Source organism: Vulpes vulpes, chromosome 3, assembly GCF_048418805.1.
Source record: "Vulpes vulpes isolate BD-2025 chromosome 3, VulVul3, whole genome shotgun sequence".
NCBI classification, from domain to species: domain Eukaryota; kingdom Metazoa; phylum Chordata; class Mammalia; order Carnivora; family Canidae; genus Vulpes; species Vulpes vulpes.
The window spans coordinates 117,239,279-117,249,504 of NC_132782.1; the positions used below are offsets into that span (position 1 = coordinate 117,239,279).

General features: G+C 44.4%; 1 protein-coding gene across 1 annotated transcript; it reads left to right on the forward strand.

Moving 5' to 3' along the window:
- Positions 1-1,475: 1,475 nt before the first annotated feature.
- Positions 1,476-9,456, forward strand: GNAT2 (G protein subunit alpha transducin 2). The gene is made up of 8 exons (XM_025996379.2): positions 1,476-1,593; positions 3,232-3,274; positions 3,568-3,709; positions 4,410-4,567; positions 6,464-6,592; positions 6,799-6,928; positions 8,545-8,698; positions 9,242-9,456. The coding sequence occupies exons 1-8, from the start codon at positions 1,476-1,478 to the stop codon at positions 9,430-9,432; spliced, it is 1,065 nt and encodes a 354-aa protein (XP_025852164.1). The 3' UTR covers positions 9,433-9,456.
- The last annotated feature ends 770 nt before the right edge of the window (positions 9,457-10,226 follow it).

Genomic DNA, 10,226 nt, shown 5'->3' on the forward strand with positions numbered 1-10,226 from the left:
CAGCATCTCAGGTGAGCCTCACAATTAGGCGGGTTTGAGTAAAAAACAGTTCCCTCTACTTTCTAGAGAAGCACTTTGCAAATTTTAACATCCGTAGAGTCACCTGCAATCCTGTTACAACACAGGTTCTGAATCAGAAGGTCTAGGTTAAGGCCTAAGATCCTGCATTTCTAAGAAGTTCCTAGTTGATCTGTGCTGGGCCAAGACCATTTTGTGTCACATTTTGGGTAGCAAAGTTCTGAAATGTCTTCTTCTGAGGAGGCTCCACCAGCAACTCATTTAATTAAACTGAAATAACTGGTATAGAGAAATACGACCAATGGAGAGAGTCTTCGATAGGTCTGAGAAGCAACTGCTGGACTGCACTCTAGCATTTCTCCCCAGGAAGGGGCAGCTGGGATGAGGACCAGAGGGAGGGCCATCCCGACATTTGCAAAGCCAGAGTCCAAGTTCCCAAGGAAGCAGTTTGTTATATAAGGCAACATAGATCCCCACTCTAAATGCCAGCAGAAGTTCACTCACCAACTGAAATTGGGCCTTTTGGTGGCTTTAGTGGGTTAAGGGGACGCAGCCCCATTCTCTGTACACCCCTTTTCCTTCATTTAGTCACCAAACCTTTACTGATAGTTCACTAACAAACCACAAGGTCTGAAGCATTTAAAGATGAATCAGATTGGGTCCCAGACCCACGGGGGGGGGGGGGGGGGATTCAGCCTGGGGGAAACCCATTTGTAAAGCAAAGTACAGTATGAAGTTATAAGTGCTATTAACAGAAGAAGCACATACAAAGAGATGAGCCAAGAGAAAAGGTTGATAAGAGCTTCTTGGTGCAGCAGTCACTGGAGGAAACATTTATAATCTTTCCAGGTAGGGCACCACCTTTAACAAAACCACCTTTGCCAGAACCAGCCTGGTATGATGGAGAGGGTGCTCTGATACCTTGAAGCCCTTGAAACCAAGACCCTAAAATCTGGAATCTCAGGATTGTCAGAGCTTCCTGCATTTATGCGCTAAGATGCAAGTGAATCCCAGGAAGGGATTTTTAGGGGATCAGCCCCTCAAAAGGATGGGGCAACTGTGATCTCATTCCAGAGAGCTTCAGTTTCCCGCATCCTATCCTCCTGTGTCAGAATCCAGCAGATCATTTTCCTAGTTATATAAATACAAGTCTCTGCCCTTTGTCATACTGAGCTCTTAATTGGCTTTGCTCCGTCACATTGCTAGATATAAAGGGTACAATCCCTAGACTAAGTAGACCACCAGCTGGGTAGGGAGTCTCGGCCAAGACAGGCAGGGTATAAGAACCTAGAGCCTGCTCCCTCACCGAGGCCCCTATAGACCAGCTTTTTAGGAGAACTACAAAAGGGATACTCATCCCATTTTATTTTTTCCTTATCTTCCATCTCACAGACAGGAAGCTCTAGAGAAGAAGCTTAAGGGCCAGAAGAAGCAGCTAAGGAGGAGACAGCAAAAAGATGGGGAGTGGAGTCAGTGCTGAGGACAAAGAACTGGCCAAGAGGTCCAAGGAGTTAGAAAAGAAGCTGCAGGAGGATGCTGACAAGGAAGCCAAGACTGTCAAGCTGCTATTGCTGGGTGAGCGAGATGGGAAGATGAGCCAGAGAAGGAGAAGGTACTGCTCCTTCCTGCTTATCCTGGATGGTAGGTGGGTCTTAGCCCACCCATGGAGAGGGGAGGGATGGCAGGTCATTTTTCCTTTCCCCATTGGGTCTTGGTCTAGGGAATCAGGGCTCTAGGGCTGAGCGCAGCCACCCCAAAGAGGTGCAGAATGCCAAAGCTACCCTGGAATTGTTCTGCTCTTCCTTGAACCAGAATTGTTGCAAGGGCTGGGGCAGACCTATCCATCTCTAAATCTAACCAAACCTAACAATTCACAGCTTGGCAAATACCGTGAACCCTAGGCTTGCAGACAGTTACCGAATCTCCAGTCAGAGCTCTGAGTCAAGGACTCAGAAGTCCTACCATATAATCAGTGCCATGTAGTCCCAGGGACAGGCCCACTGCTTCGTGCCAAGCAAACTGGTTCCTTCTCTTTGCTTCCAGTACACAATTCATATAAATTTTAGAACTAGGGAGCCTGAGGGAGGAGGAATGGAGTCTTTACGGCAGTCCTTTCCTGGCTTTCTGTTGAGTAGTTGCCCTCAGAGCCCCTGCCAGATGGGAGGTCCATCAACATGATGAGCTCCTAAGCAGATCACAGGTCTGTGCTGAAAAAAGAAAAACACTTCTATTGGTCAGAGTAAGTGGTCACAGCTGTAAATAGAACCAAGACAATGAAGAGTTTGGGACACCTGGCTTAGAGGTAAAAACTCCAATGGTAGTACAGAGGTAGGCAAGTTGGAGCAGGTGGGGTCTGTGCAGCAGCAGGTTAGCTGGCTCGGCTATTTTGAACCATTGCACCTCCTCTTCCTCAGCTGATCTGTGAGCATACCACTGTAAGCTGGAACCAGACTCCAAGGAGCCCAAGAACCTACAGAAGGGGAAAGAGATGGCAAGGCCACTGAGAGATCTTTTAAGCCTAAGCAGCTTTCTTCCACATTCAGGATAAGCAGCTTAGAGGGAACAAGCAAGCACAGGTTAAGTGGGAGGGGGTTAACGTATCAGGGCAGTGCAGACAGGGGGAGAGGGTTGAAGGGCATATGGAGGGGGAGCAGAGTGCGAATGAGAGGATGGTAGGGCATTTTAGCCAATAAAGGAAAAAGCAAGATGATAAAATATTTCAGTGAAATCTGCAATACTGCCCCAAGATCACTCTCCTGAGTAAAAATAGAAGAAAGGTATTAAAGGAATTCCCTTGAATCTATCAGTGGTCTCAATGAAATTTTGCCATCACTCCCTGCACCTCCTTGGGACACTGGGAAATGTCTAGAGACGTTTTTAGTTGTCACAACTGGAAGGGAAGAGTGCTAGCCTCCAGCGGGTAAAGGCCGGGAATGCTTGCTAAACACCCTACGATGCACAGGACAATCCCCCACAAAAAAGAATTGCCCAGCCCAAAATGTCAACAGTCCCAAGGCTGAGAAACTCTGCTCTAAATCCATACTGAATGGCCTGAGCTCAAGGTGGTCAGAAATTGAGGGCAGCAATCAACCCTATGTGTTCTCCCCTAACAAGGCTCCCAAGCAAGTTCTAGCTTGGACTTCTCACAGGCCATCTACTGGAGGGTTTGGGAGAACTGGTGGAAATCTGAAGCATAAGCATTTCTCCCTGCAGGTGCTGGTGAGTCAGGAAAGAGCACTATCGTCAAACAGATGAAGTGAGTAGGAAAAAAGCCCCAGAGGACTGAGGTAGGGTGAAGTCAGAAGAGCCCATAGAAGCATGGAGGATGAAATGCTCTTCGGCCTCAAGGAACCCAGATGTAAAGGATATAAAGAACCTGATCTCCAATGTCCCTCATCTATATGCCCTTTTCTCCTCACTCTTCACTTTGGGACAGCCATAGGCATAGAAATTGGGTTCTCATGACCCTTTAAATCCTTCTAGATTCCCAATCCCTTAGGTCTGGTTATTCAGGTCCATTTAAGGGCTGGGTGTGTCTACTCCTTGCAGGATCATCCATCAGGATGGCTATTCACCAGAGGAGTGCCTGGAGTATAAGGCCATTATCTATGGGAATGTGCTGCAGTCCATTCTGGCTATCATCCGGGCCATGTCCACACTGGGTATTGACTATGCTGAACCAAGCTGTGCGGTAGGTGGTTAACAGTATGTGGTTAAGGGTGGGAGGAAAAGCTAATGAGAAGAAACAGCAGCCAACAAGCTATGAGGAAACATGGGCCAAAAAAAGTTTCATGTAACTAAATCCCACCTACTGAGCTTCCAGTTTTTACTTCAGTTCTGGAAAAGTGTGCAATCCCTACCTTACAACAAATTACAAAAATCTGCTTTCAGCTTCCTCTGCCTTTTTGTCTTATTTTACCATTTAAATTGCTCTCCTTGGGCTCCCTACCCTGGCCATGAAACTTTTACAAGCTAAATCCCTAGTTCCAGTATTGGCCTTTTCCTAAATTGGAACCACAGAGAGACCAAAGGTGATGGTTTCCTGTCTCCCATGTTGTCTATTTCATGGTCAATCTGGTTTTTAAACTTCCAACCTTACTGTAGCAGAAGACCCACATCTTGTGGCAGTACCCTTTTAGACTAAGGCTGGAAGGTAGAAACACCAAAGAGGAAGCCCCTGGAACCTCTGTTTTCCCCTAAGCATCCCAGGACTGGATAAGTTACCACCTTCTACATACCCGAAGCACATTCAAAATTATCAGTGTTTTCTTAGCATCTCCATCTTAGGCTTCAGTAGCAATGCAAAATGCATTCCTTTCAGCAGTAGTCCCAGGAGCCTCCTGGAAAGCCATTACTCCTGTGCAGTTCTCAGCCAGGTCTCTGCCTTACAGGATTCTGGGCGACAGCTCAACAACCTGGCTGACTCTATTGAGGAAGGCACCATGCCTCCCGAGCTGGTGGAGGTCATCGGGAAGTTGTGGAAGGATGGTGGGGTGCAAGCCTGCTTCGACCGAGCTGCAGAGTACCAGCTCAATGATTCAGCATCTTAGTAAGACTCTGGGGAAGGGGTGGGATGAGGCGTAAGCAACCAGGATTTCCAAGAGAAATCACACCCAGCCTAAAATTTCAGGCACTGAAAGCTGGAGTCCCAAGGACTGAATTCAGCCTGGATTCCTGTTTAGGCTTGAGCAGTGTTCTACTATGCTTTGAATGCGATGCCCTTAGACGGACACTGCCACAGCTGTCACACTGTATTGCTTTACGCTGGCTCACTGCAGCCTACAGAGCTGAAGACCCCCAAAATTCAATCGAAGGTGCTCTGTTTAGTAGCCGTCAGACTGCTGTCCTCTTCATTAATTCATACACATAGCCTGTCCTTTAGAACCATGAATAAGAAGACCGACCTGCAGTCCTGCCACATGTTCTCCCAGGAGGCGCATGATTCGTGATGGCCTTTCCAGGGTGGAATTTTCTAGCTGGTAATCTAGGCTCTACTTAGGCCACTAACCAGAAACGAAAGCCTCCTTCACCCACAGCATCTCATGTCAGGGGGCCAGGGCACGGGACAGACATTTTCAGGGCAAATGAAAGGAAGTCGGTCAGGGGATTGAAAAGAAGCAACTTTGCAAGGCTGGTTCCAAAATGATAAGGTACACAGATGCACGTCAAGTCTACCTCTAACAACGTGGTCTCTATCCTAGATGGGCAGGAACTTTGCAAACAGACTTGGATTCAACCCCTCTTCTGTCACCTAATTCTGTAGTACAGTGATCATCTGCCACCCACAGAGCACTACTCACCAAGGCCAAGGCACCACCAGGTGCACTAGGTACACCATCTCATCTGGTCTGCACAGTGAACCTTTGAGATACAGTAATTATTAGTCCCATTTATAGATGAAAAACTGAGGTTCAGAGAGATTAATTAATTTGCCCAAAGTCATATTGATAGATGGCAGCACCTGGATTTGAATCCAGTTCTATTTGACCACTAAGCTGAAGGCTTTTTACAATATATCACAATGCCTCTTGACCTTGGACAAGTCATTTAACTGTTCTGAATTTTCCTTCATCTGTAAAAGGGGATATGAAATTAGGAAAGTGTATGAGGTTAAATGACCATTTAAAGGTGCAAATGCCTGGCATACAGTAGGCACTTGTCAGTTTTCCTTCCCTTTTACTGTCATCTCACTTCATATCTGCCTTCCTGTCTTTTTAAATTTTTTTATGGTAACTGTCAAACATATATGAAAGCAGAATATAATGAATCACCTGGCTTCAACGGTTAACAACTCATGGCCATGTTTGTTTCATTGTACTTTCATCTCCCACTGGATTATTTTGAATGAAGTCCCAGATATCCTATCATTACACCCTAAAAATTTCATTATGCATCTCAAAAAAAAAAAGAGGCCCGTTAAAAGAAAATATTGTAACATAATCATCACACCTGAATATTTAATAATTCCTTAATATCATCAAATATCCAAGCAAGTGCTCATTTAAGTTTCCCCAGTTATCTCAAATGTTTGCTCCCCAACTTGATTCAGGATATAAATTAGGTTGATACATTGCACCAACTGACACCTCTTAATGTCTCTGATGTCTTTTAGTCTATTCTTAGGTCTTCACAGAACTTTTGGCACCCATTTAAACCACCAAATCTCACTGAGGGTCTAGAAAACCTTGTAGTCATGCAAAACTTAAGGAAAAATTACCTGAGTTGACTTATATGGGCTAGAACCCCATGCCTCTCAGCCCATCCCACACTCCCTTTTGTAAGGACACAAAGGGATCTGAAGGGAAGAACCCTAGGTTTAACAATATGGATTCTAGTCTTGATTCTATCACCGAGTTAGTTGTGTAGCTTTGGGTAAGACCCTCTACCTTTCTTGGCAGTGGCTGTGGAAAGTTTAATGTCATCAATTCCAAGCTCTCTTCTCTAGCTACCTGAACCAATTAGACCGGATAACAGCCCCTGACTACCTCCCTAATGAGCAAGATGTGCTTCGATCCAGAGTCAAAACAACAGGCATCATTGAGACAAAGTTTTCTGTCAAAGACTTGAATTTCAGGTGAGTACACAGTTCCCTAGGGCACTGCAGATACACACATGGCTCCTGGGGACACCTCAGATACCAAAAAAGGGCAAGGGCATGCTTCTTGGCCTTCACTAAAGCCCAATATTAATGACTATCCTATTTCTCCCCCTTTCCCATCTCACTGCCAAATGGCCCCAAAGTGGCCACCTCTCTAGAGCATGTGCTGTTTTTTCCCTCAGGATGTTTGACGTGGGAGGGCAAAGATCAGAGAGAAAGAAGTGGATACACTGCTTTGAGGGAGTCACTTGCATCATTTTCTGTGCAGCCCTCAGTGCCTATGATATGGTGCTAGTGGAAGACGACGAAGTAGTAAGTGGCCTTTGTACCAAGCAACTTTTGAGAGTTCCCCCGTGATCCTTCCTCTAAGCTTTATGTCACCAATTCTTCAACTTGGCTGCTTTCAAGACAGTCTAGCAGTCCTCTAGCACACAAATCAACGTCTCAGGCAGTAATTCTAGAAAAAACTCCTTTACAGGTTCCAGGTTAGCACTTTAGAGCTCCAAATTTACTGAGAGTGAGCTTGGTCTCAGATTTAGACATCCAAGAACCACTTGGACATCACAGAGCTTACAAGAGGAACTGAGTATTAAGGGGACAAGGAAACACAACTGGATTTGCAAAGCACAGGAGTTACACTTAGGACTTTCCCAGGCTGCCTACGGAAATAAAGGATAGGAGATGAAAATGATAGAGCAGAAAAATAACGTATGATGTGTATCTTTGTGCAACATGATAGAGGGGTTGGACTAACCTCACTTGGAAGCCTAAATATGTACTGTCAACAGGACTAAGGAGAAACTGGCAAACCAGATTTCTCACATGCCACTTAAATTGGCAGCTGGAAGACTACCTGAGGCTGAGTCTCTTGAGCCTGCAGGGCTTAATCTGCATGCCAAGTGTCAGCCCAGCCAATTACCTTTGGAGTTTGAGACAGGGTATCAGGCATGGAAAAATGCTAATGGAGGCCCACAGCTCACTGACACCGGCTACTTGTAGTAGCCCAAGCTACTACACTCCCATCTCTTGCTTCAGTTCTCCCTTCTCCCTGGTAGTTCAAGTTCACATTAGAGCTCTAAGAATATCTTCTAGCCAAATTTGATTTTTTCAAGATCTCTTCTGTCTTTAACCCCAAAGTCTACGAGGTTTTAAGGGGTTCTGCAGGAGTATTAGCAATGACAAAAGCCACAAAAAGTTGGTTTCTTTCTTCATTAGATGAAAAGATTGAGCACAAGTCAACTAACAGAATACTTCAAACCCTCAAGGCCTGCTCCTTGAAAATAGGCTGGTCTGGGGCACTTGGCAACACCTAGACTCTCAGATACACAGCACCACTTCTCACTCAAAGTTCCAATCACATGAGGAAATAAGGCAGAAGTACTTGTGGTGCGGCACTGAGAAATTCTCTGGCCCTTACCATTTGACACCAAGGCAATAGTCCCTATTATGTTCCTGCCCAAACTGAGATCCAGGACTCTTTAACAGAAGCCTATCAAAATCATCCTGGAGACACAAATGGGAACATGATAACTCAGGCCTAGTTTCAACCCTGTATCAGCAGGACTTACAGATGTCGAAGTCCCTCACAGTACCCCAGCAGCCTAAGATCAGCATAACAGTTACTGTACACCTATATGCCAACCACTGTCATGGACACTACATACTTGATCTCATTAAACTTCCATAATAACCCTAAGAGATAGGGAAATTGAAATTCAGAAAAGCTCAGTAATCTGTCCCAATGACAGAAAGAGGATTAGAAGAGCAGCTATATCTCTTTGGTTCTATCCCACCCACCAAAAGGAGATAAGTTGTTCCCCAACATCCCTCTTACATTCAGAGCACTAATCTCTCCAAGGGGAAGAACAGAAGTAGACACTACCCTGTTAGCTCAGTCTGAAATCTCTGATGGTGTTTCCTCCTACTAGAATCGTATGCATGAGTCATTGCACCTCTTCAACAGCATATGTAACCACAAGTTCTTTGCGGCCACTTCTATTGTCCTCTTTCTCAACAAGAAGGACCTCTTTGAGGAAAAAATCAAGAAAGTCCATCTCAGCATTTGTTTTCCAGAGTATGATGGTAAGTCTCAAGCCCTGGAGACAACGGTAATGCTTGCTTGGTAATGACTTGTGATTGCCTCATTTCCTATACCAAAGATACATAAAGGAACCTGTCTTTAAGAAGTACTAAGTGTATAACTCCTTTGCTTGGCTGGGTTGATGATCCCTTATCCCTTAATACTCAGTTCCTCTTATGAGCTTTGTGATGTCCAAGTGATACTTGGATGTCTAATCTGAGAAACCTGGGTATTTGGTCATAGGTTTAAATTCAGATGCCCCTGGAACAGAACAGATGTCAGATGCAGGAGAGCCACTGAGTTCAAAGGATATCTACCAGAAATCAAGGATGGGGACACAAAGATCCCTCTCCTCAATTTTGTTGTTCAACTCAAGTGATAAACACTGGAGTGCAAAAGAGGAGAGGATCCTCCCTCCAAAAACAGGCCCCCAACTGCAGCTGTCCAATACATTTTGAGGGTCAAATTGGTCACCTAAAAAGTAAGTACGTAGCTAAGAAGGGTTAATTTATCCCACTTCTCCACTATTTTTTCTGGAAAACCAGGAAACAACTCTTTTGAAGATGCAGGGAATTACATCAAGAGTCAGTTCCTTGACCTCAACATGCGAAAAGATGTCAAAGAAATCTACAGTCACATGACCTGTGCTACAGACACACAGAATGTCAAATTTGTATTTGATGCAGTTACAGATATTATCATCAAAGAAAATCTCAAGGACTGCGGGCTCTTCTAATCCTCATCACTCCTCTTGTAAACATTCCATAAACAGACTTGGAATCTGGCTAATTTCAAGCAGAAAAATCATAGGTCAGCATACCATGGCATGAAGAAAGATTCCATTCTCCCTTAGAGATGGACTTCTACATGATTGCAACTGTGTCCCATACATTCTTTTCAAAGTGGGATAGCTAGTGCAGTTTAAAGAACACAAGGCCAGAAGTCAAAGACCCAGTATAACTTACTAAAAGGTATAAATATTTCATTTCTCTGAGCCTTGAGTCACTCATCTATAAATGAAGATAACTTCTCTACTACTTCACAGGGTTACTCTAATGATCACAAACATAAACTGAAGGGAAGGAACATAAAAGCTGTGTGGTTAGAGTCACAGAAAGAAATCCTATATAAAAGCAGCCATTTATGAAATTCAAGACTAAGTTCTTAGATGAACTATCCTAAAGAAAGCAACAAACCTTCCTTACGTTCTGCAAAAGAAAACAATTAAAAACAAGACCTCAGTAAATCTACCACTGTTTTTTACTAACAAACCTTAGCTCAGAGATCTGAATCACTGGATAGGAGATGTGAGTTTATGTTAATTTCTAAGGTACACATCCAAAACTGATCATCTTTATTAAGCAGACTATCGCTTTGCCCCCACAATTGCCATAAAGACTGAGTTTCCTAATTTATCTCTGTAAGTAACTGTGTCAGGTATATAAGACACTTTTTTTTTTAAGTAGGCTCCATGCCATGCATGGAGCCCAGTGTGGGGCTTGAACTCATGACTCTGAGATCAAGACCTGA